The sequence below is a fragment of the Epinephelus moara genome, chromosome 4, assembly GCF_006386435.1.
Source record: "Epinephelus moara isolate mb chromosome 4, YSFRI_EMoa_1.0, whole genome shotgun sequence".
NCBI lineage: Eukaryota > Metazoa > Chordata > Actinopteri > Perciformes > Serranidae > Epinephelus > Epinephelus moara.
Genome location: NC_065509.1, coordinates 23,555,558 through 23,582,124, shown reverse-complemented (window position 1 = coordinate 23,582,124; position 26,567 = coordinate 23,555,558). Strand labels below are relative to the sequence as shown.

At 40.3% G+C, this 26,567-nt stretch overlaps 1 protein-coding gene across 3 annotated transcripts; it reads right to left on the bottom strand.

Annotated features, from left to right (window-relative positions):
• Positions 1 to 958: 958 nt before the first annotated feature.
• stx3b (syntaxin 3b) lies at positions 959 to 25,516 on the bottom strand. Of its 3 annotated transcripts, none has more exons than XM_050042730.1 (11): positions 25,136 to 25,516; positions 14,437 to 14,511; positions 14,230 to 14,329; positions 12,739 to 12,813; positions 12,541 to 12,611; positions 12,256 to 12,364; positions 12,107 to 12,180; positions 10,010 to 10,144; positions 7,320 to 7,430; positions 1,721 to 1,813; positions 959 to 1,632 (listed from the first exon to the last, which is right to left on the bottom strand). In XM_050042730.1, the coding sequence occupies exons 1-10, from the start codon at positions 25,163 to 25,165 to the stop codon at positions 1,736 to 1,738; spliced, it is 858 nt and encodes a 285-aa protein (XP_049898687.1). In that variant the 5' UTR covers positions 25,166 to 25,516; the 3' UTR covers positions 959 to 1,632; positions 1,721 to 1,735. The 3 variants fall into 3 exon arrangements, with proteins under 3 accessions (XP_049898687.1, XP_049898686.1, XP_049898688.1); XM_050042729.1 differs by lacking the exons at positions 959 to 1,632; positions 1,721 to 1,813; positions 7,320 to 7,430 and adding exons at positions 2,243 to 4,950; positions 5,286 to 5,402; positions 7,685 to 7,795; XM_050042731.1 differs by lacking the exons at positions 959 to 1,632; positions 1,721 to 1,813; positions 7,320 to 7,430 and adding an exon at positions 9,738 to 9,830.
• Between the last annotated feature and the right edge of the window lie 1,051 nt (positions 25,517 to 26,567).

Sequence of the window (26,567 nt, the reverse complement as noted above, 5' to 3'; positions counted from 1 at the left end):
GTTACTTAAGAGGTAGGAGGAGATTCAAAAAGAGGGGGAAGCATGTCAAATGATTTTTAAGCTCTAGGGAGGGTCTAATGTTTTTATTTTTGGCTTGGGGAAGGGGCATGTATATTTTAAAAGGTTGTATTTTATTTTTATTTTACAGCAGATTTAAAAAAAAAAAAAAAAAAAAATAAGGGAGAGAAATACTTTTTTTTCAACTCAAGGATTTTGTCTTTAAATTTTAACTTTTAACTTTCAAACATCAAAGGGTAAGTTTTAAAAAATGTATTTACTAATTTATGGTCCGTCAGTCACTTAGGGAGGCTCAAAATTAAAAGTAAAAAAAAAAAAAAGTAGTTACAGATATTGTTTCGTGTTATTTTCACAGTATGCTTTTTGTGCATGAATGCATACTAACATTATAATGTATGCAGCATTTCATTTTATGGTGGAATACCAGAAATGTGCACCACTGGTGTTGCATGCATATGTACACTGGTTTCGGTTAATTCATTGTATATAACTTAATTTATTTATTCATTCTGTATCTATTTATTCTACCTACCTGCATCCTATTCACCTTGTCTGTCCCTGTGTGTTACTGTAATGTTAAATTTCCGTCCTCCAAAGGACCAATATATTGTAGTGAGTTTAATCTAATCTTATCCCCGCTTATCCTCCACACACGAAGCAGGAAAACAAGCGCGCCCTTGTGTCAAACCCCGCCCCACGGGGTGTTGATGGGCCGGGCCTGCCTCTGGTTAGGACGAACAGCGAGATGGGGGATGAAATGAGGTCAGGGAAGCCGTTCATACACGGATGTAATGTCGTGCATCGCCATATCTGCACAGCACACACAGTAAAGGCTGCTCTGAGAGTAAAACATGTGTCTGCCTCCATGCACCCAGAGGTGATCACCTGAGCCATGTACAAACCCTCCAACACATGAAGCCAAGCACACACAGACACTGGGTACAACGCACAGAAATCTTTTATTACGTAACAGGCTTTACTGGGTTGACACACAGCCAGTGAGCGAGTGGCAGCCGCTGTTACAGAAAAGACCATCATCGGTACAAGCATTTCATCAGCACAGACGCATACAGACAGATCACACACAACAAAATCACACACAAATGTATTCAAATTATGACAACAAATAAGTCAGAAAATACTACTTGACTGGATATTTTTAACCAGAGCATAATATGTGTTGTGCATGAATGAACGTCTGGACCCAAAGACAGAAAAAACACCATCATGCATATTTACTAAGCTTAGATAAATCCTTAGAAATAGATTCCTTATAATAATAAACATGACTGTCCCCTCTATGCACCACCAGGAGGCGGCAGACTACAGTCGACCAGGATGGTCCAAAATGGTTATAAGTCACATGTTGAATTATGAACAGGCAGACTGAGAAAAATCTACACATTTATAACACGTTTAAACACTTCATACAGCGAGGAAATAATTAAATTATTAATAAAAGGGTAAGTGTGCAGGGCTGGTGTGGGTCAATTTCTTTCTTTTTTTTTTAACCTTTTATTAAATTTTAAAACAGATTCAAATGATAATCAGGGTAAAAAACAGGGGAGCACCTCAGGAAACTTTCTTTTCTTGACCCTATCTTCCTTGGAAACACTACACAAAGACAAAAAAGGACATTACTTTAACATTTAATTTGATAGAACATAGGTCATAGTGTTTCAGGCTGATGCAGGTGCTTTACCTGTGTTAAGCCTTTTTACGAGAAGAAGCTGTAGAGATAGGAGAACCCAACGATCCCAATGATGGCACAGCACAATGTAATCATCATCTTCTTCTGCAGGTTTAATAAAACAAATACAGAAGTCAGGCAGCAGCATCCACTGGAATTTAATGCCACACAATTCACATTGAAGGGCACATTGGTTTGAGGAAATGACTGAGTAAAAGGGGAACAAAGGTTCACAGAGAATAGGGTGTGTGTGTGTTTGTGTGTAAAGAGAGAGGAAAGGTGAAAAACATACCTCCTCTTTGACACTTGTTGTGCACCTGACTTTAAAACATGCACTTTGAAACACAGTGGTTAACATGCTGTATCAAGAATCTGCTGACAACAGCTAATACATCCCATAAAAAGCATCCACACAGCTCTTCCTTAACATTTAGTCATCAAAAAGGGGGGGGGGGGGAACACTGTCACATATTTATTTTGTCGCTCCCAAAGGGACAGGCATGAGATTGCAAGAAAACACAAGTCAACCAGTCATTAAAAAACATAAAATCTTTAATTGTCATTAAAATCTGTTAATTTAAAACAGTGTACAACAGCATCAGTTTTCTCCTTCTTCTCGCCTTGCATCCCATGCTGGTGGCTAAAGTGGTGTGTGAAGGAAAAAAGGCTTGAATGGAAGCATTAGGATTGAACAGTCGAGGGCAGGAGCCCAAAGAGCAGACTGCGTGGTCAAAAGAGCAAGCTGGGGAGGCCTCTCACTTTCAAGTGCTCCCCGTGCAACCAGAGTTAAAAGGAACCATTCAGGCTGTGGTCTCACAGAAACAAAGACTTCCCTCAGTGATGGTGGAGCTCATAAGGCACGGGACATCTTACACTACAAAACCCTGCATGTGGTCAATACCTGTCCCTTTAATGACTGACAGTAGTGCCCCTGAGAGAGTCCTTGTGTGCACAGCTGGAGTCACCTGCTTCAACTGCCATATTAAAGCCTCTGGGTGACAACATGTGCTCTGTAGTTAACTAAACTCTCAGTCTGACACATTCCCTCAACCAAGATGAAAGGGTCTAATGAAATGATGGTGACCAACCAGAATCAAAGCCAATTTATTAGGTACACCTAGCTAACTAACTAGTCCAATACAACAGCCCTGCATCTGGTTTATACAACATCTCAGACTACAAGCAGAGATAGATTAAAGGGTAACTTCAATATTTTTCAATCTGCACCCGCTTCTACCATGTGTTTGTCTAAATAACTAATGGGAACAACAGTTTTTGAAAGTGGTCCAGTATTGAGAAAGAAGACTGCAGCCAGCAGCGGCCAAACAGGCTGCAATGTAAGAACTAGGGGCAATTTGCACCGTCAATGTACGTCCACTAAAGGTGCTTGTGTTTTGCCACTGACAGGCTCAGATTGTTATTCTGTGTCTTACAACATTATGGAAAGGATCCCTACAGAGATAGACCTTTTTGTTCCGGAGCCAGATCCTTTTTGTTGAACCAGAAACAGCCCAAGAAACACCATCGTCAAGCCCACCAGACTCCATTTAAATAAACAGTAATTTTAGCATGTATAGTGTCAGCATTCTTTCACATACAGCTGAGTGCATTAAAGGTTTATTTCAGCCAACAGAGTATGTGATTGTTGAAACACTGGAAAGATGAACCCAGACAGTTTTATTTTGTTTCTGTCAACTTTGAATGAAAAATGTTTAACAGGGAAAACATGCTGGCTTTATACATGCTAACTTTGCTGGTTTCTAAATGGAGTTTGGTGGGTTTGGCATAGCGATTTCAGGGCTGTTGTAACAATCTATAAAGCTGTTGAAACCTTCACCAACAGGGGATTTATTGCAGGGCTGTTTGTTTTACATAGTTGTACCTAATAAACTGGAAACTGAGGTGTGTGTTTACAGTAAGAATGTAATGAGACCTAAAATACGTCAGGAAATGCACATAACACTAGTCATAAATAGCCACCGATCAGGGAGACCTTTGTATAGGGTTAGTTAGAGTGTCCTTTTACACTTCATCCTGTGTGTGTGACTTCATTAACGACAGCATCAAAAAGTATAATAAATATATTACTATTACTTACTTATTAGACTATTCAGGCACTGAAACTGAAACTAGTGTCACTACCAGTCTCTCCTTATGTCCTTTGGCATTAAAACATGTTTTTAAAGCATTATAACAGATGGTCACGGTGCAAGATGGTGACACAGGTTTGCAAAGATATAAAACAAGTACCCAGGCATTTCTCCCAGATGTTGCAGTGTTAAGTTTTAAAGCAATAGGTGCATGTTTATCCACCTAGTCTGTCTTTTTTTTGGCTCCACCTGTCATTGAAATGTGTTTCCATCATCACCATCCTTCATATTTAAAATCAGGAACCCCCGGGCTCTCTGAACTGAAGAATCATAAGTGAGCACACCATCCTCTTCCAGTTAAAGACAGAGCCACATTATTTCAGGGCTACGCAATATAATAATTCTATTATTCACAGGATCATCTAAGCTTAATAATCACAGACATAAAGACATATTTTTAAATGTGAAAGTGCTGGAACTCCTCCCAAAAACTAACAAAATCCAAAATACAGTGAACGTACAGCAGCTAGCTTTTCAATCACAGAATGTGTCAAGGCTCATAAAGGCAAGAGATAACAGTAAGGGTGCTTCTACAGCGCTTCACAAGAGTCCAACTCACTGGACTTTAAAATCAATTTCAGATGACCTTCAGGCTGATTCTTTGGCATTAAATGTTGGACAATGAAATGTACAGTGTTGGCACTGGAGTGACATTATGATCGGTTATTTTTCAATTCCCTTTTCCCCCTCCGCAGAGATACAAGATTTATTGTAGCTCAAGTCAGCTTTAGCGTCATTTCCTCATTTGCAGCAGAGCATCCTCACACTGAAGGAGTCAGACAGACCCTCACAGACCAGAAGGACGGTTCTGATTGGGCTAAAAGTTTTTACAAGTATCATGTCTTGCAGGTCTTCTTTTTTTTCCAGAGGTCAAATGTAACACTAGCACTTGCGTCTGCAGGTTTAAAAATATTACATCCACATGGAGTGATCAGTATGAGTTTTTCTTTGGCTGATGGAGGATGGGGTGGAGTGGATGATGGATAAACTGATGATGGTAGCAAAACAGCAGTCCTGTTTTAGTGTCCAGGAGAGGATGACAATAAGGAGGATGACAACCACAGCACAGACCGCACCAATAATGATCATCCTCTGCAGAGAGACACAAAGGGAGAATATGGCGTTTATGACGGGGGACATGAGCAATGAAAAGATCCCACAGACCAAACACCAGCTGAAACTGTAACTCACTTCTGGCACTGCTTTGTTTGCTCAGCAGTCACCAGAGGCGAGCACCGCAAGAATGAAAGAAAAAACACACACCCAAGGACTTCAAATACACACAAACACACCTCAAGTAAGCCCTCGGGATAGAAAGAAAACACACACACGCAGAGCAAAAGAGTGTGCAAACCCTTTTCTAAAGCATGCTTCATTCCCACACCCACTGTGGCTCTACAGAGCTTATTTGCTCCAGAGTTACTCACCCTTAGCTCTCCTCTTATTCAAATAGCTCATGAGTGCTTCAATCCCACTGACAACCCGATTATGAGAGCTAGTAAGCCCACCAAGATCAGCACAACCACGATTATTATCACCACTTTCTGTTGGGGACAAGCAAGTACATACAGGACCATTAGTACCATTTTCAGTGGAACACAACGACAAGTATATCCTTAATTTGTGAACATCCACTACTGAATGTTATATAGTGTATGTCCTAGCAGTATGAGGTCATATGTATAATATATGGCAACAACGGACATATCAAATATCATGAATTCTCCGTGTAGCTTTGTAACAAACTCAGTGCACTAGTCTTGCAAAAGTCTGATAAACCAGTTTTGTCTTGGTGTGTTGACTTAATGTTAATCAAATTATTATTATTAAAAGCCTAAAGCCATCTTCAAACACAGACAACACCAAAGAATCACACAGCAGCCATGGAAAGCTGTAAATAAAGACAAAGTTAAGGTCAAAGCAGAGAGAGAGAGGAGACAGAGAAAAGAGTGTGGAAGCTGTCAGTGTGTGTTATGTGTCTGTGTAAGCAGGTGGTCGTGGTGCCGGGCAGGTCACTGGGTTTTTCAAAGCACAGGGATCCGCAGGCCACAGGGAGGTGGAGGCTCAGGAACGGAGCAGGTAGGAGGGTCAGGGGGTCATCACAAGTCATCACAGGAGTGGGTCAAGGTGGAGATCAGGGTCTTGATGGTGGGGATGGTCTTCATATTGTAAGGCAGGTTTCCCAAAAGCATCTTTGTGTTAAAGTGGAATTCTTTTCATCTATTTCATAATAGAGATGAGCGATATGACTGTATTTACTGTGTGAGGGTAGAAATGTGTCCACCGGTAGTTACATGGCAAAACCGTTTCTACTGTGGGAGCTATTCTGGGCAGAATTTGTAGCAAATCAGGGCTCAATTCTTTTGTGATTCTCTTGTGATCTTGTGAATCCAGCTGCCTCCCAAGGTAACATGATTTAGGCAGACATGGAGGAGGAAGAGTGAAGTTTTAAATACAGAAATCTGTAACACTTGACTCATGAACCTTTATGCTTCCATTTTAAAAGAAGCATACCGTTTTGACTATGTTGTCTCATGTGAGGCTGCTGTATTTGTTATAACGGAAATGGTTATTGTAAACCATTTCTTAATTGAATTTACGCAACAGTTACTGTATTGTGATATATACCGTTACAGTAATATAAAATTACATGTACTGTGACAGAAGATTTTTGCTAGATTTAAACTAACTAGCTGTTTAGATTGAAAACACCCCTGTCTTAAAAAAATAAAATGCAAGGAGCTACATTAGTGGAGTTGTTTTAGATACCAAAGATATGAAATGCAATCCAGGATGGCCAGTTTGAGTAACAGATACATGAGTTTGAAGGCTTATCAGATTCTACTACACTGCACAGTGGGGAGGATTTAACAGCTCTTCAAAAGAAATTACCATATTAATAATAATTTTATCTTTTGTTGCGATGATCATAAAGTTAACAGTAGAGATACAATACTGGGCCTTACCGATTATGTGACATTGTGCTGCCTTCACAGTTGAGCCAGGGAAGCCCTTCAGTTTGTGCAGGAGCTCTGTGTGTACGCAGTGCCTGCTGTGCAAAAATTCCTGAATGGGCTGTAATTTCTCCTGCTGTGTTATTCTCTGCCTGAACCGTTATTAACCACCGACTGCTGCTCAGCCCTGTCAGGAAGGCATCTTTGCCGTCCCAAGTGCATGTTCACATTGACTCAAGGTCACCAGAATGACAGATTACAGTGCTGAATCTTTTTCTTTTTCTAACGCCAGGCTTGTGAAACTGTGGCGTCCAACTCCATTTAATTTTTCCTATTTCACTGCTCTTTCTGCTGCTTTTTAAAGCAAACAAAAAAATCCTCAAGATTGTATTTAGTTTGAATAAAATTGGTCTCAGGATGATTTTTGTTCTATTGTAATTGGAAAAATAAAATTATTTCTGTTGCTTTTGGGAAACCGGACCGCTCCTCCTGACTGTGGTCACTCACACGGCGAGCCTCTTGCTGAAACTTTGCAGCTTTCTTAGTGTCCGCTACAGCCCGCTCCACAAAGCCCACAGACTGGTCCATGTTGCTCTCAATCCTGTCAATCATTCCACCCTAACATGGCGCACGGCGTCAGACGTGACGGAAAGCAACAGAAGAAGATGCATGAAACAACAGAGAAAGAGAAACAAAAAGCGAAGCACACAGAATGCAACAGTTGTGTGTGATTGGCTGTGTGTCTGCAGGGTGAGGGAGTATCATCTGTACGCACACTGTGTGGTTTAAATGTGTAAACATGTGTATAGATAATAGTTAGACAAAAACAGAAAGAGGTCACCAGCAGACTGGGGTTGGCTATATTACATTACCTTACGTGCTTTGGTCTGGTGCCTTACAGCTTTTTTGGTCTGTTCCTTAGCCACTATTATGTGGTCCACTGACTTGGATACATTCCGCTCTATGTTGTCTACTATGTCACCCTGAAAAACACACAACAGTCAATAAGATACAGAGCAACACTTCATAAGCAGAAGAACAGTACAGTACATTGGTTTAAGCAGTGCAGTAATACATCTGGTTTCAAGTATACTAGAAATACACTGAACAATATTTTGTTCTTCTTATATTCAGATTTCTGGAACTTTTATTGTCAAAACCTCTGCTGTTACTTCAAGAGAGAGTCCATTATGTTTTGCTTTTTTGATTTATTTACATCATTCTGTAGCTTCCCCGTAGAGTTCGTCATGCATTTAAATCTAAACAGTCAAATTTTGGTCAAGGTGTGCATGATTTAGTGTCCAAATACGGTCCTCCAAAGCCCTTCTAAAAATGTTGTCACACGTGACCTGACGTAGGTTTCCTCAAGATGATGTTCCATTACATTTTCAATCCCTTATCTGAGGAGAGTCAATGCAATGAAATTTCGTTCTTATGAGCACTGTTGACGGTGTGGATTTGACTGTCAATAAAGTCTATACTATATATGATCTATCTATATCTACTAGGATGTGCCATGGGAGCAGCAGGTTGAGCAAAGTACTCCAGACGTCCCTCTCCCCAGCAACAATTTCCAGTTCCTCCTACGAGACCTGAGGCGTAGTCAGGCAAGATAAGATATATAATCCCTCCGGTGTGTTCTGGGTCTGCCCTGGGGCCTTCTACCAGTGGGACGTGCCTGCAACACCTCTAAAAGAAAGTGCCCAGGAGGCATTCTGATCAGATGCTCGAACTACCTCAACTGACCCCTTTCAACGCGAAGGAGCAGCGGCTCTACTCCGAGCTCTCTCTGGATGTCCGAGCTCCTTACCCTATCTCTAAGGCTGAGCCCAGCCACCCTTCTGAGGAAACTCATTTCGGCTGCTTGTATCTGCGATGTCATTCTTTCGGTCACTACCCAGAGCTCATGACCATAGGTGAGGGTTGGGACGGAGATGGACCAGTGATTCGAAAGCGTCACCTTCTGGCTCAGCTCTCTCTTCACCATGGCAGTCTGGCGCAGCCCCCTCATCACTGCAGACGCTGCGCAAAACCACCGATCCATCTCACGCTCCAAGATTATGTTGTTACATTTGAACCCTCTGGCCTCTTTCAAGCCTTCTTTGAGAACTGTGTGTTAATGATCTTCCAAATTAGCTATATTACTCTAACCCCTTAACCGGCATAGAAGCTAAGCAATGCACAGCTGCGGACACCACATTAGTTCGGATCTGAGAGTTGGTACTACTCGATCAGAGGCAGCAGTAGACCAGAAACTACCGTGTTCTGCAAGATAATATTACTGTTTTGGAGTCTGGTGGCTTTGAAGAGAGCGATGTAAAGGCTTCAGTTCCCCATCAGAAAGGGCTGTCTGACAGCAGGGTGAAGGGGTAATAATATTACACTGTCTATGGATGAATACCTCATACAGCCCCAAACAAAAATTCTGGGTTAAACCTTTTAGTTATAATTAGTAATTAGTAATTACTAGTAATTAGTATCAGTGATGTCTGCTCTAACCTACATCCTGAGTGGGCTTTCACATTTGAAAAACCCAGAAAAAAACAAAGATGGACTCGCCCTTGTAGTGGCAGCTTCAATACTGACTTGGTGAGGAGGTGTTTTTTTAAATGTCACGGAGAGGCATTTATATTTACGTTAATGCTGAGTTTCTATTTAAACAAACATCTTCAAACTAAAAGCTGGAAACAGTTTGAAAAAGAAAGAGTTTTGTAGGAAAATCACATGACAAATAGCAGGAGTGTGGCCCTTACCTCAAACAAGCCTTTCCCTCAGAGAGCATGATTTAAGCAGTAAGAAATATGTGGTTAGACTTATGTACTCACAGACATACAGTGCCTGAATGATCAACAATATGTGTCTGTATTCATTCTTGTGTGAATTCTGCTCTGATGTCTAAAATGATGCTTGAATGGTACATCTTACTAAACGTTTTCATGTTGGTTCCATCTATGTTGGTGATGAGATGAGATGGAGGAGGCAGAACAGAGTACAGAGAGGTGTAAGAAAGGCATGGAGCTGGAAAAGAGGAAACAGATGCAGATTGATAGTCAGACCACAGCGGAGACAAGAAAGGTAGGTAAAGAGGAGAAAAGGAGTTGAATAAAGTCGAACACAGTCACAGGAAAATGTTTAGAATGAGTGAAGTAGTTGATGGGTGGATGAAGTGATGGGCAGGTGGATGTGGGGGAGTGTACCTGGCTCTCCACCAGCATGGCGATGTCTACAAACATGTCGTGCAGCTCCTTGATGCTACTTTCCAGACGGACAATGTCTTTGTGTCTGGATTCAATCTCGCTCAGGGCTTGTTTAGAGATCCCAGCGTCCACAATCTGTCGAGAGGAGAGGTTTATTGTTACCACTCAGGACCAGTTCAGATAAATGAATGAAAACACCTCTCATCCAAGAGGCGTCTTCAGTTCTAACGGACTGGTGTGGGGTCGCAGGCTTTAAATCATGTGGAACTTTATGATTCTGAAACTCAGAACTCACCCCAACGACTCTGTAAGGGCTCACAGCCACACAGGGTTTAAAGCCTGCGACTCTGCGCCAGTCCGTTAGACCTGAAGAAGCTTCTTGGATGAGAAGTGAAACTCAGGCAAGTCAAGATGCCTATGATACAGCACTTAAGCTTGGGACAGAAAGGGGAGAGCTGCAGGAAGAGGGCTGTATTTTCAAATTCTGGCTTCTTTTTTTAAAGCCTTTTCCAGAAACTGCATGCCACAATTTTTAATAGAGACTGGCCATGATCTGGTTTACTTTGCATCTTAGTTAAAAAGGCAGCTCACAAAGACAGGAGGAACTGAAAATGAGTACAGCTCATAGTGATACATAAAATTCTCCATAAGAGAAGTGTCACAGCTGCTTTAAAAGGAAATGACTGTTCAGTTTATAAAACCTGGGACCCCGTGTTAGTTTGCTGGCCTAGAAAAAATTTTGATATATGGGTCAGCTGTGGTTCAATGATTGCGGGGGTGGCAGTTCGATTCCTGTCTCCTCTTGTCAACATGTCAAAGTGTCCTTGAATAACACATGGAACTCCCGTTTGTCGTATACAATAGGGCTACACCAATCTTACAGTGGGGTCGCACCTCAGAAAACGAAAACAAATTAAATGTATAAATGTGTAAATTCAATTCTCTAGGACAATGTACATGAAGTCATAACTACTTAATGTTGTATCACTGTGCTACTGTCATTGTGTGCTGTGCAGTTTTGACTCAAGTTATCTTGTGTTTTGTTAGACTTTGTTTATATGAAATATCTAACTAAAATGGACGGGGTCTCCCTGTCTGTCTGACAACTGTTCAACCAATCGACTTAACACTAACAGGTATATTTCTGAGGACCCTAGGAAGTACAGTGTCGACTGCAAGTTCTTAAAACTACAGGACATATTTATTAGTAGTGCCTTACGTACACATTGTGTAGTGTTTTTGAGAGGGGACCCCTTTAAGTTTTACACTGCTGAACAACATGCTGGGTACAGCTCATTCTCCATCACTCGCTACATTCAAGAATAGATGGATAAGGAGAGACTGGAGACGTTACACTGTAGCAAACTCAAACATTTCAAGCATCAGTGATGCAAGAATCAACCCTCCTGGAAATAATCGGGCTCTGACTTAACTGAGGCCATAAAATGTTGGTGTGAGCTTTTGCACCAAAATGACACGTATACTCTAGCACTGCTAGTTGACTCAACTATGTCATGGCAGATGTATTACTCAGGACCAGAGGAAGCACAGTGTCGAGTATGACCTTATTTGAATGAGCAATTCACGAGAAATACCAGAGGCCAAGCAATCACCCAATTCCACCAGGCACATTATGACTCTGCACTAGTGTGTGCACAACACACACAAAATGAGTTACCCCTTCTATTTAAGTTTATGGTAAGGTTTATTCAGGTCTGTCAAATTGAGCCGTGTATCCTTGTGCAAGAAATTCTTCCCAAACTGTACTGAAAGAGAGGCTTGTCACCAGCTGGACTGTGCTGTTTCAAACTGTTTAAAAAATGTAGTCTTTGCCCACTGGATGTGAGTTAGTGTGTGAAAGGAGGTTTGGAGCACTCAAGAAGGCACAAGAGAGCACACTGACTTTGAGTCCAACAGGACAGATTACAAGCACAGCTAATCTTTAACCAGTTGACACAAGGAGTTTGGAGTTTCACAGAGCAACTGACAACTTTTTTCTCACTTCAGCCACATCACTATCAGTGCCAAGGCACAGTGGGTGTTAGGGCACTGTTAAAAATGGTAGACATGCATGTGCACACACACACACACACTTACCCCTGCAGTAAACACAGCAGCGTTGCCACTCTCCAACATCTCCTCCAATTCGTCATCTGTTGTTGCTTTTCCAGCTGGAAAGGAAAAGAAAACAGTTAATGACAAAGAAGATCGTGGGACCATCACATGACTTTATGGCCATCACTCACTGATCTCTAGTTGTCTCTGGATGCGTCCTTTACTCCTCTCCCTGAAGTCCACCTGGGCTTCGTTATACTTCGTCATTACCTCCACAAACTTCCTGGACAGCACTGCATGCTGGGAGACGACAAGAAAAAAATCATTAGCACAGAATGTTCTGAATGTATATATTAATTTTTAGCGTTTATTCAGTGCTCTGGCAGTCCTGTATGTGAATATGGTCACTGCCAATGAGCCTGTTGAATTTGAATATGAGAAAAAAGCAGAACAAACTTCAGAGGGGTGTCATTTACCTGTGATTTACGTATCCGCATGTCAGCCGACACCCTCTCCTGCTCCTCTGACTCCAGATTCCTCTCGATGGCTGGGAGGAAAATATTGATTTATGATTCAGCTTTAAGTCAACATCACAGCACACTGTTTGATTCCTTAGCAACATTTCGAATCCATCAAACATACGCACTGTGTGTGGCAGTGTTAGTCAGACTCACTCTTAAGTTTGTTTCTTGCATTGTTTGCCATCTTCTTGATGTCATTGGTAATTGCCTCCAGATCATCCTGTGTTTCTGGGAAGGAAGAGACATGTAGCAATAAACGGCTGAAAACATTAGCAATGGAGTGAGACAACCACACCTGATGTAAGTTCTAATAAACTGATAATGTCGTCAAATCAGGTTTCAACATTTACATGATGCCAGTGACAGATCTGCCATCTTTAAAAATGCTATCCCTTAATTCTCTGAAATATTCAAACCAGTGAGGCTGCATTAATTGACATATTTTTAAAATGTTGCTGTAAAGCTACAGTTGGTAACTTTAATTAAAATAACTTTGTCAAGAACAACATGAGACAGCTAGTCGGTGTAAAAAACACGGCCCTTCTCATCTTCCTACTGCTCCTAATGGCATTCACTAGAATCGACCTCGGAGCACCGAAAACAAACAATCAGAGCCGAGGAGTCTCTAACACAGCTGTCAATCACTGCTTGTGAACTTCGCTCAAACTGTCAAACTAGATAGCACTGATCATATTTTAGTGCACTGTTTAGCTGTGAAATGAGAAAGTCTGTGACTCGGTCGCCATGTTGGAAGCAGTCGACTGAGCACCGCCCACCAACCAGACCCAAGTTTCTCATTTTACAGCAAAATACTGTGCTAAAATATGTTTCTGAAAACATCTGAGGTGAGAAATAGGCAAAGCAGTTACAGAATCTTGATTCATATTTGACCAACGCTGCCTAGTTTGACCGCACATGGACAGTGACTGACATGTTACGAACTACAGCTTTAAAGGAGCTCTACACGACATTCAGAGCACATCTATGAGTAGTCAGAGCCTGAGCCAGGACTGTCTGCACACGGCTCTCAACTTAGAGGTGACTGAGCCAGCGGCTAGCAGCTAATGGTGCCAACAGCCTAAATAGTAATAATAATGGCACTAGTGGTAACAGAACTAACGGTGTTAACCTGGGGGGAACTGGAGGGTGGGTGTTATGTTCCTGCAACAACGCCATGAATCTGGACAGTGTCATCAACCACCATATGAGGGCAACGCAGAGCACTGGAGGTTAGCCAACCAGTGGGATGCACACACAGGGATTTAAATACACTAACATGCACACGCCACTGGACTGTTGACCACAACAACAAGCAGAGAAGCTTGGATTACAACACACAGAGGTAGCGTGACTTCATTCTCTGCTCAGGATGCCATTAATCCACACAGCAAACAATTGATTGCCGTTACTTTAATGCTCTAAATGAAGTTTCTCTTCAAGAAAACTATGTTCCTAATCGCCTGATTTAATTTGACTTCAGGCAATAAAAAAATTCAAACAAATGTTGCTTGTACAGAAAAAATATTAGAAAGAGTTAGGTAAGAATAACATCCTCAATATGACCCTGAGTTGGTAGGTGGGGGTGAATGAATCTGCAGACGAGAGACAAAATGGCAGGTACAGGAAGTCAAGCTTGTATCTTACTCTGATCTGATGTGGGAGCAGACAGAATGACTGAGAAAAGCTTTTTGACTTCAGCCACGTTCTCATCGATTTTATCAATACTGTTCCTGATGTCCTCGATCTGAAACAAACAAACACACCATGAATCTCAAACGTAAGCAAATGACGCCCTCACAATAATAAGTGAAGACGTGCACACGGCCCCCACACACTGATCGAACCACTGACCTGACAGAAGAACTCGTCCATGAAGGCTGCGTTATCCACAGCGATCTCCACCTCGTCGTCATCTTGATCACACGTCTAACAGAATAAAAGTAAAGGCTGTATCAGAGTGGTGCAAGGAGTTTACAGCTAACCAGGGAGAATGTGTGAAGGGTGTTACATGTTTTTCTGAGGCTCAAAGTAGAAGGCATGTCATTGGAGGTTCATTCAAATACTCAGTGTTCAACAGGGTGAACTTCTTAAATCCTATTGACACATCTTTTTAAAATCACCTTGTGTTTCTTTTACATCTCGTTTAAATGCTTTTAATCACCCTGTGTTTCCTGTATATCTTCTTTTAATGCCTTGTAGGTTTTATGTAAAGCACTTAAATCGCCTGGGTGTTGAAAGGTGGGTGCTCTACAAACAAACTTACATTTACCGAAAAACTGATAACAATCCAACGGCCGTGTTGCAGTTTTATCTTCAGTGGTTAGCCCAGATAAATACGCAGAACCCTACATTGGTAACAATTACACAAACATCCTGTTAAACAAATCAGCCTGAAGCCAAAACGTGACTCTAAACCAACTGTGTTTAAAACTCATTCACAGCCCTGCCAGTAAACATCAGACAGCATGTGAGCCTGACGGTTTCTGTCTTTGATGCTTTGTGAACGCCCTATTTCCATTGTAAGGCTAGATATTAATCACAGTTTTGATACTGGAGTCAATGCAAAACCTGAATTTCGGTAGAGATGAGTGAGATGACCCTGAACTATTCACGATAAGAGCTGGTCGAATTATTGAAATGCCAAGGAAAGGTGCTTTAGTGCTTCCTTTTTTATCTCCTTTAGCGCAGGATACACTGGACCATCCTTTACAAGAGGAAAGGAGAACCTTACGTTAGCAACATTTCAACTGACGCACAATTGGGCCGTTCACAAAAACAAACGACATGCTTATCTTGCATTAATTTAACAATTATTTTCTTACATTCATACTAATTGGATTTCATGTTCATGATTTTCAATATGAATGGACAGGAGAGTGAGCTTGAGCAACCAGTGACTCTCAGGCTACATTGACATGCACACTAATATTCCACCATTATTCCGACTATGACGATAATCCGAATCTGACACGGGTCATGTAAACACCATATCCATTTGGATTTTCCGAAATAGCCCTTTTTCCAAATGTAGAATTTTCAGTGAGACATGTGGGATATGCCAACGGATGTTAATAGCATTCTTTGGATATGTCTACAGCTCATTCAGAATATGCATCTCGTGTAGGGTTTTTACCACAGTTTGCGACACATGGTGTCTTGCAGCTCTGTGTTGTCATGGATACGTCATACACAAACCAACTAGCCAACAGTTTGTAAAGCTGTGGGGTAGAGATGCAGGCCCAAAAGAACAGCCAACATTTCTGTTCAGGAGGAGAAACATACCAAGACTGACTCTTAATCAAAATTTTGGTATCAACAGGTTTTTGGATATGTGCAAATATGGCAACCCAAACCTTTTCAAGAGGGTATCTGGAGGAATGAAAGAGGGAAGCTGTGATCACACAGTCGAATAAGTCTGACACCAGTGAAAACTTAGAAATAAAAGAACATTATTTTTATGCAAAGACGCAAAACGGCACAATCAACTCCAGTCGCTCTATATTTTATGTAATAAATGACATGTTTGGGCGTGTTAATCAAAGTACGCACGGCTGCAAAAAAGGGAATATTTTGATTGTCAATTTGACAATTGTTTCATTTCACTTTTGTTACCTGTAGCCCACATTGCTTTTTTAAATTTGAATTCCAACTTTGGTAATGAAGTGGTATTTCTCACTGTATTTTCCACATTTATACAGCCTTTATGAAACAACATGGTAAGAATGCACAAAGTATCTAAAATGAACTTTTAATAGTCATCTTTAGATAATTCTAGTTTCACCACAGCAGACCTCACGTTAGTAACATCTGCTGTCGCATATTAACTTGGGTTGTCCTGAATCCACGTTTTTTGGCGACATAACTATGAATAAAACTACAGCCTGTTTTTTTTACTGATGTTTTTACTCTTTGGTTTATATTTAGACTAAACAAACAAGATGTCAAGTGTTAATCAGTGAGCTTTGGAAGTGCTGGTGAATCTTATTACCCATCCACAGAGCCAGGCTGAATGTATCACCATTTCCAGTGTTAAGATAAGCTAACCAGCTGTAGCTTCATGTTCACAGTACAGGCACGAGATTAGTGTCAATCTTCTCATATCGCTCTCAACAAGTGAGCAACAAACTGTCTTTTACAAGATTAACTATTAGTTTAATAATCTCAACACTGAGCAAGAACTTTGCCCATTAAAATAAAGTCAGAAATAGACAAAATTATCATTTAAACAAGAAAATTAAATAATCAAAGAACAAGAGAAAGTCAAAAAACAAGTAAAACTAAGAGTCTGACCAAACTTCAATGCCAAACTTGATCGTTTTTGACACTATGGGACAAACTGATGCAGTACTGAGATCTGATACCCAGCCCCAAGTCTTGAAAATGTAGCTACAAATAATATTGTTTAAAATGATCAACACTGCTATGATCCACTTATAAGAAAGTCTGAGTATTTATAGGCCAATAACACCAATATCTATGACTGAATCTGACTAATTTCTAATTCCCTGGTCATGTATTTCTTGTCAGAGTGGAGAACAGCATTTAGACCATGAACAAACACTGATGAAATTGCTTCCTGGTTAGCAGCTCAGCATGATGCATCAGCCAGAAATATCTGTCTGACCCTAATCAGCCTACACCCAATAACCTCTATCAGAAAATTTCAGTCCGCTGAAGTCATAAATATATCACAAGCTAAAGTCAGTACACACAGGGCAGTGCTGCAGGTTGGCCACAAAGAGCTCAGCACTGCCAGTGAATATTGACACGGTGGAGGACGAGGGCCGGGCTCCAGGAACTCAACCTGTTTCAACTGACTTAAAGAAACCACAGTTAAGGAACAGTGTAAACACACATCACAGGGCTACGCTGTGACGGAGTTAGGCGGAGGAAATAAGAGTGAAACAATGAGTGGAAAGGGACAATAAGCTCACGTTGTTCCCTCCCTGTTAATAACTTCTGCATTTTACAAACAAATGCGTCTACAGAGCATTACCGGCCGACTGGGCTCTTGACATGCAGCCTGGCAGTTTGTGTGTCTATGTTGTAACGGGTGACAGAGTCTGAAGTCTGGACACTTGACTTTCCTGGAGAAAGTCAGCGTGGACTAAAGTCAAGGCATGGAACATGTTAGCCAACACACCTGTCGACCTCCCTGCTCTCTCATATCACCTGACTCTGCCTCAATCTTTAATCTAGTAATCTGAACAGATATCAATATTACACTTCATTTCTGTACAAATAATTACTCTTTAACTTCCAAATACACTTACTCTGTTCTCTGTTCCAGGCAGTTTGGTCCACTTTAAAAAGTGCAGTGTGAAAGTGAACCAAACCAAATGAAGGTGTGAAATTTTTCACCATTCCCTGCCTAATCGAACCGAGACTATGCTGGTGTGAACACGCCCTGAATGTATAAAGTATGTTACTGTAATTTTGAAATCATAGAAAAATATCTTTGATCCCTTTTCATATTCAAAATTCTGCCTGCTGTATTTCAAGGTGCAAATACTAAAAGAGTAAAAGAAAAAAGTGCTCCTCTATATGACGATCAGACCTAATATAGAGAAATACATTCCAATAGCTTCTATCATTGTTCTTTTCCCATATGAGTGTAACTTGACCACTTAGACCACCTTTTTGCAAATGGTTTCAGGTTCCCGAATAAACATGAAACAGCTTTTCATATATGGGCACGAAAGGGACTGACCATTTTTGGACAATGTCTTAATAAAAAAAATGGAGTAATGTTGTCTGGATCTCTGAGGCAACTTCACCATTTACTACAATCTCACTTCTTCCAATATCTACAAATGAGAAGTTACATTCAGAATTGTAAAATAGGAAGGAAAACCAGCAACGACCTTCATCCTCTTGTGCAAGTCCTAAAGAATTGTAGTAATGCCAAAGTGTCACACCAAATTTCAGCGTTTTACACTGTTGGAGAAGACAGTCATGAGCAACAAGAGGCAAAGGCAAAATAAAATGGGAGGAAAAACTTAATATGCATATTATTTGTGGACACTTGGAAAGAAATGAATCAGAATGTTCACACAACTATGCATGGAACATACAGTACAATCACGTTATTTTACAACACCAGCACAACAAGCTAAATATAACTGTAATACACAATCAAAAAGCTGGAGGGACTGTGGTGACTCATATGCCAACTTTAGTCATATATTTTGGACTTTAACATTATTGTTTGAAAGTGTAGCATAAATATAAGTATGGCATGTTTTACATGTGATCTAAGCTGAATGGGTTGTATTTTTTTACGTCTGCATCTTACATTAGGTACACTATAACAGTATTAAGTATAATATGTTAATTTCACTTAAGGAGTGACTTGGTGCTCTCTGCAATAATGTGGAAAAACTATGTAAATGTATCAGTACAGGCATCTGCAATCAGCCAAAATGAGTTGGAAAATATCAGCTTACTGGCAAAAAAAATCCGAAATTGTGCATCCGTTGCCATTTTAATACATTAATACATCATCTCGGGCTGAGGAGATCATGAGCATTACTATTTTTTTACTCACTTTGTAATGACAAAGACAGTAATATAGCAGGTTAATCAATAATTAAAATATTCAGCAGGTGCAGCCCTTCTGGGATCTTACATTTAATGCAACAGCACGTCCAGTGCCGAGGTTTACACAGTCCTTAACCTTCTACCCCTCATCTAAAATTTGAATTGCAAATGCAGCCTAGCCTATTTGGTTCAGGCTGCTGTAACTAACAACAGTTGTGAACACAGAGTTCCCTGGACACTCCCACACTGCTTGTTTTTAGACCTTTCTTTGACTTATTCATCGAGCATACAGCTGCAGCCCTGTGGCCTAAAACATTATGCTCCCTCACACAGTGTTTCTGCAGCAGCGAGATAAGAACAAGCGCTCACTTCCTTCCAGTGTCTCTCATTCAGCAAAAATGAGGGGAAAGGGATGGACGTGTGCAACAAATGTTTTAACAACCCAAACAGACAAAGGCTACATACACAGGCACTCGCTTTTATGAAACAGCAGTTTGATACTGACAGGAACAGTCAGGCGGAGTTACTTTAGCTAAGTCAGGAAGAAAACTTTCACAACACTGCTCGTTAAACCCACTTGCTCATCATGTGACTCAACCTGGAAACGCATATTACTGTTTGAAGACATGAGACTTGCTTTATCGTTTTAGATCAAAACGTCATTCATAAAACATCAAACCTTTTATCAAATAACTGCTACAACATGGGGGTGGGGAGGTGTTTAATGCACGGTGCAACCCTTCATGATTAGTGCTAGTTTTTAAGAAGCATTGTGAGATATCTAGTGTGTGAAAGGCATGTTTGCTCTATAGAAATAGATTCACAATAACAGCATTTTTTTCCAATATTGTCCGGTACTAATAGAAAATACCGCCCATCCTCTACTCATTATTTTTAGAGAAATAAATAAATAAACCGTGAACAAAGTAGATTTAATGCCACTCTGTGCAAATGTGCCAAAATGCTGACTGACAGAGTGAACGATGAGGCAGCAAATTAGATTTTCTCTCTTTTTTTTTTATGAAACTCCACAAAATGCTATAATCTCATGCTTAGTTACATGAAGATTGTGTAATCATGAAATAAAAGAATAAGAAAAATAGAGCACACACTGCACATCAGTGCATGAATGACTGATACGTTAGCCTGGACGCTGGCTTGTTCCTTTTATTCAAATCACTTAATTACACTTATTCTGCATACAAAGCACCATATGTCATGTTGTTGCATAACTGGCCTCAATAAGGCAATGACTAGACAGAGGTTTTACACTGTAGCAGACGTAGTGATCCACTGCCGCGCGAACATAACAAACCGACTGGCTCTCTGAGCACACAGATCCACAGGAGCCTGAATTGAAGACTGTTGTACTGGTCTGTTTGGAAAGTTAGGGTAAACCCAAGGCTATATCAATAAAGCACTCCGTCGTCTTAAAGAAACTGGGAGGTGATTAACCGTCAGACTTTGCCTCTGAGGATCATAAATGACGAAACACTCTTGGACAACACACTTTGCTTGAAGGTTGAGAAAGAGGACAGTTGAAAGAGTCAAGGGTGTAAAGGCTAAACCTTCGCAGAATAGAGAGCTGTAACATTTAGTCAATTAGTTTTTTATCGTTAGAAAATAATAGGCATAATGAGCTGGTCATTTATTTTTTTAAAACAAACAAAACACAATCTTTTCAGAGTGTCAGTTCGTTTCAAACGGCAAAGATGCAATTATAAAGTGGTTATCAATGCATCTTGATGCATCTAAATTTCTGATTTTTACATGATTTATTTTTTCTCACTATGTGACTACTCACTACTTTTATAAAAAATCATATTTGTACTGATTCATAAATAAAATAAACTGATGAAGTTCTTTACAATATCTTTTATTAACACAATAGTAGTTGCAAATAGAAGAGATGTGCAAAGTGGAGGATTACGTGTGCTAACATATAGGGCTGCCCCTCAACCAAACGTTAGTCGACCAGAGAGGTCATTAGGCAATATTTCATTGGTCGCTTAGTCACAGAAAAAAAAAAGTGAAATGCTATAAGGAGCTGCACCTTGTCAAAATAAATCAAAACCTATATGACTGGACCATGCGGGAATTTAGTTTAAAAGGACAGACACAGGAAGTGGCCATGCTCAGCAGTCATTAGGAGTCATGTTAATTTACAGGGCTGGTACCTGTGGTTATTCCACAGGCTAGTTAATAACATGTCGGGCAGGAAATCCAAAGTGTGGGATCATTTTTGAGAAGGTGAAGGACGAACCCAAAGTGATATGTAAACTCTGCAGGCAAACATTTGTCTATCATTCGTCAACTACAAACATGACGTATCATCTGAAACATGTCAGTAGCTACATGCCCATTAGCCAGTTAGCACAATCATTACTGCTTTGCCGACAGCGTCATTAACAGGCGGCTCGCTCAGTGTGTGACGTGCACTTGTAGATAAAATATAGGCCTATATTAATGAAGGTTCATTAGTACGGTTTTGTATTTCTCTGTAATGTAGCACAGTGTTAACAATGTTACCGATACTATTCTTTCTCACACCTTCAACTCAAACCATTGTGTTGCCCCGCCCAAAATATATAGTTTAATAATTAAATTAATATCGTTAACATGCGGGCAACTAGTCGACTAATGGTCCTAAATGATGACTATTGGTCGACTAGGAAAATTCTCTGTCGGGGGCAGCCCTACTAACAAATTTCCCAGCATTCCAAGAACCAGGAAGTTCAGATCACATTATATTAATCTGCGGTTGCTCACGATCAGCAATCCTCACCAAGACTTAAGAAGTAGCTTAGCTTAGAGTGTAAACATGAGGCACATGTGTACATCTGTTATGTTTTATCATTCAGTTGGCTCAGCTCCATTGCAAAAATGAAGCAAACGCTTAGTGCCAAAAACTGCAGTTCATTAAACGGCCATTTGAGGGTGGCTCCAGAAGCCACTCAATCCCCAAAGACCTTCGTCTTACAACGTCCAACTTTATGGCAGAAATAAATAGCCTGGTACAAAAAAACGGTTTAGGTCTCTATAACTCTCTATAACCATGGTGTAACCCCGGATTCACAAAGTGTAGGCATAACTGTTGCTGTCACTATTACAGTGAGTTTTCAGTTAATGACATTAATGGTACATTTTGGCCAAAAAAGTCTTGTTCAGTGTTTGTTTTAACTTAAACAGTCTACAGAGTCAGATGATCAGTTTTTCTGAAAAGCACATTTTGTTTTAATGGTTTTTAACCTTTTATTCACGGGCGAAAATTAGCATTAGCGATAGCATTATCACAGTTAATCATAGCTGTAAATGAACCTTCCTAAACAAAGTAGCAGCTAGCATTTGGGTTATCACCCTCTTGTCAAAATATGGTCACTTCTGGCTTCAAAAATCCAAAATGGCATCGCACAAAATCCTTCAGTCGAGGGAGAGAAGAAGTCCACAAACCAATGGTTGACATCACAGTGGTTATGTCCATTACTTCATAAAGTCTATGGTTAAGCCGTGAGAAACATAGGCTACAGCACGGTCCAACAAAATTGTTTCAGGCGATCATAATGTGCAGAATTGGGTTTTAAATTTGCTATTGCTGACTTTTCTGCATCAAGACAATCTTTTAAAAGTGAATCACAATGCATCTAAGAATACATTTTTTCCCTCAACCCTAGTCTCTGCCAATCATCTCTGAGGATTTGCTTGGTTGTATAATTTCAATAAATAAGTATTTTTGGAGAGTTGGTTAGACAAAACAAGCAAGGCTTTGGGAAATTATGATGTTATTTTATATTTTCCACTATTTTTCACATTTTATAGACCAACCTATGAATCTTGAAAATACTCTGCAGATTTATCAATAATAAAAACAATGGTTAGTTGTAGCCCTGTGCTCTGGATTTTCCCACGGGATGATTTAGAAAATGAGCCACGAGCCACAACAGCAGCGGGACAGGGACCTGGGGTCAGATTTACAGCAGCATGGTGACAGAAGCCAAAATACTCCATCAGGACTTGTGTTAATGCAACGCTAAACTCTGACATGGGATTTAAAACTCCACGTGCCACAGAAGAAGTCATGTCAGTTCAGTTACAGCTTTCTCCATTCACTGTGCTGATATCTGAGCCAGGTGGGGAAGTGGTGAAGAAACAGTATCCCAACAGGCCTGTTGTACAGTGTGGGGAAACACCGTACACAGAACTGAGGAGGATATGACTCTGACTGAACGAACGTTTGAAAATACTACGAGGGAAGTGAAACCGCGAGCTTGAATTACAGAAGACTTCCGTCCAGTTAGCAAACATGGCTACTTTATTACCTTTACTGGCATTTTTTTAAACGTACTGAGCAACTGTATCCAAAGTATTTTAACAGCATGCAGTGTGAGCCATCACATGTGACCACTGCTCTAGGTGAAACTACAATTCAGCGTTTCTTGTTGCTCCTCTTTTCCAAAGTCTACAGTCTGTCAGGTGATGTGATTACACCGGTGAAGGCATGACGCCACATTAACATGAACATATGCCCACACCCACACACACACACACACACACACCAATATACAGCCTAGATTACTGCCGCAGGTTAAACATTAGATAGGAAACTCGAAGAGGAAAATAAAGGCAGTGGGTGAATGTAGATTAAGAAGATAAAGAAAGAGGAGTGCAGATTGGAAAAACACTAGTGAGATCGTGGAGGCAACCTGCACTTTGTTTTACAGGTGTTAACATACTGTAGACACCGTCAACTTCCCAACAAATGACTCGCCCACTTCACTTGCTATCTGAACTTCCTTTCCCTGAAAAGAAGCCAGCTGTGTGAGATTACAGGACGCCGGGGGGGACACACTGCAACGTGAAACATAGCAAATATTTGGCCAGCAGTTTCACGTAGCTATGGCAACACATCCCGACTTGGGTTACAACTGGATCTAGGCCTCACCCCCATGGGCAGCAAGAAAGTGTGTTCACTGTCATTAGCTCGGGCTTGAATGGAGAAAAGTTTGTTAAGATTGGACGTCTGCTTCTGGATAAGATTTGCAATGTGGTTGTGATGGCTAAATATAAAAGGGTATTGATCATTTTGGTTCAGTCCATCCCAACTGTAGATCTTGTATGCATTTTACAACTCTCTACGCACCATAAATAATATATTTTTGATAGTTTAACATGTTTTTTAGCAGTACTTGGACTGCAGGTGCAATGATTTTATTGTAGATCAATCACTTAATTGATGAAATTTTATAAAATACTTCAAGATACTCATCAAAATCTCCCAGGATGTCCAAGGTGACATCTTAAAATTGCTTGTTTTTGTTTGTCAACCAGCCCAAAACCCAAAGATTTACAATTAGCATTGGTATAAAACACATTAAAGCAGCCGTTTTGACATTTTTGCATGAAAAATTACTTGAAAATCTTTGATTAATTTTCCACTGATCAAGAACTCTAATAGTCATTCAGTGTTTTCAGCTTTAATGGCAACTGTTAAAACACTGAAAATGAGTGATTCATCTGTTGCCAATTTCAGCTGAGACTTCCCAATGCAAAGGCTGAGGAAGTGTATTAGTTTTTAATATACACAGGTCAACATCCCATTGTAGGAATCAGGACCACCAATTTAAATATACTACTTTTAAAAGAACATCTGGTGATACAGATCAACTAATAACAATTACACTAATTACAAAACATCTCTGACATTATCACACAACATGGCAGCATGTATTAAAAAAAAAGATATCTGTGTGACTGAACGATTTAAATCACTTTCCACCTGCAGTGTTACTACATCCACCGGATGAGTTATGTCATCACATGGTGCTGTAGTGGTTCAAATGATAAGCATGTTATGTGTCAGGTGTTTTAGTTATAATAAAAGTAGTAAAATAATATTAATCTTCACCTCCAAATTCTTAATATGAGAAACGTTTTACAGGGGGGCATTAAAGTGAAAACACTGAAAGAAAAAAGACACTGTAAGGAAACTTGACATTTCCTGGACATTACTCACCGCTTTAAGTTGCTCCAATCGGTCCTTCATCTTTCAGACGGTTAATTCAACACCTTTCACCCAAAGACACAACCACAATATTGTGTAAAATGGCTCAAAACTAGTCCAAATGTCTGAATTCCTCAGCCAGCTGGCAAGCTAGCTGTCCGACACAAACCCACCGCCAGTAAGAAAAACAATTAAACTCCCCAAAAGTCCTGACAGAGGTGTGGGAGAACACGACTTTTTCTGAAAAGAGGAGTCTTTCCGTCGTTTTTCCATACAATATGGCTGCTGGGTTTAAAACCTGTGTTTTTTCTTTGCTAAATCTCCTCGCCCAGGGGATTAAAACAACAGTTGTGTAGAGCCGTATAATCTGTCTCTCCGCTGGCCACCAGTAATCATTCTAAAACGCACTTTTCTGGCTCGGCGCATGCGCAGACGAGTCCGTGTCCTCTGAGATGAAGCCACGCCCTGAGCCACCTGCACTAGTGATGCATTCAGGTGTTGTCGGAATGATAATGGTTGCTACCTACTTCACTGCTTAAAAGACCTTTAACTCAGCCTGCAAGGAAAAACAGATGAAAATGCCACTTAATCTGGCACATTGACATGTTGATTTGAAAATCAGATCTTTAGAATAATCTTTTGGTGCACATTAATACACTGCTTTCTCTGAACGTCTAGTTTAACTGTTTTTATTTACAACAAACAACAGCAATCATACAAAAGCAGAGTGCAAACTTTCTACAACTCATCGGGGTGTGTTAAATACATTGAAGTCCATTCATAAAAGCTTAAATTAAACCAAATTAATCTAAAATATTCAAACTCTTTTTTATCCTTTATAACTAATAAAGGTGCCACACCAGTGAACACCAAACTCACAGATGAGTTGTGCAGTTGTTATGGAATTGGAATTGTTGTACTGTAAAGATTTTACATCCATGATATGGATGTGGTTTAAGACTTGTGACTGAAAGGTCACCCTTGACCATGGACAAAATAATCTCACACAATTTTTGTGCACAACAGCACAAATACATAGGCACATTGTCTTCTCTTGTTGTATGCAGGCTTGTAAATGTAGCAACGACAAACTACTGCAGTTTCATATTCCACCTCAAGACCCCAATCTGTGTTAAAAATCTAAAGAAAGCATTATGGTCATGAAATAAAGTCGAACTTCCGGTTTGGTAATGTAATTTGAATGCAGTACACAGGGTCATAGTAGCAGTGATGTGAAAGGCAAAGGATAGGCAGTGCTTTGCAAAAAACTTGAGCAAATTAAATTGTGCATGTGACAAGTATCCTTTTAAATGTCTGTATGCTGTAATGAGGGGTCCTTGCTCTCAGTTGAGTCCATAATGAAACATTTTATTGCAGCTTGTACCTGAATGGGAACAGGCTGCTGATATTAAACTGTCCACACTATGTCTAATAGCTGAAACAA

What these genes read in the sequence shown, in the direction of transcription:
- stx3b (XM_050042729.1), bottom strand. Translation starts at nt 25,165, where the DNA reads ATGAAGGACCGATTGGAGCAACTTAAAGCG. An exon ending in TGCTCCCACATCAGATCAGA is followed by an intron (nt 12,814 to 14,229) that starts GTAAGATACAAG and finishes CTTCCTTCCCAG; the next exon opens with AAACACAGGATGATCTGGAG. An exon ending in TGCGGATACGTAAATCACAG is followed by an intron (nt 12,365 to 12,540) that starts GTAAATGACACC and finishes GTCGTCTCCCAG; the next exon opens with CATGCAGTGCTGTCCAGGAA.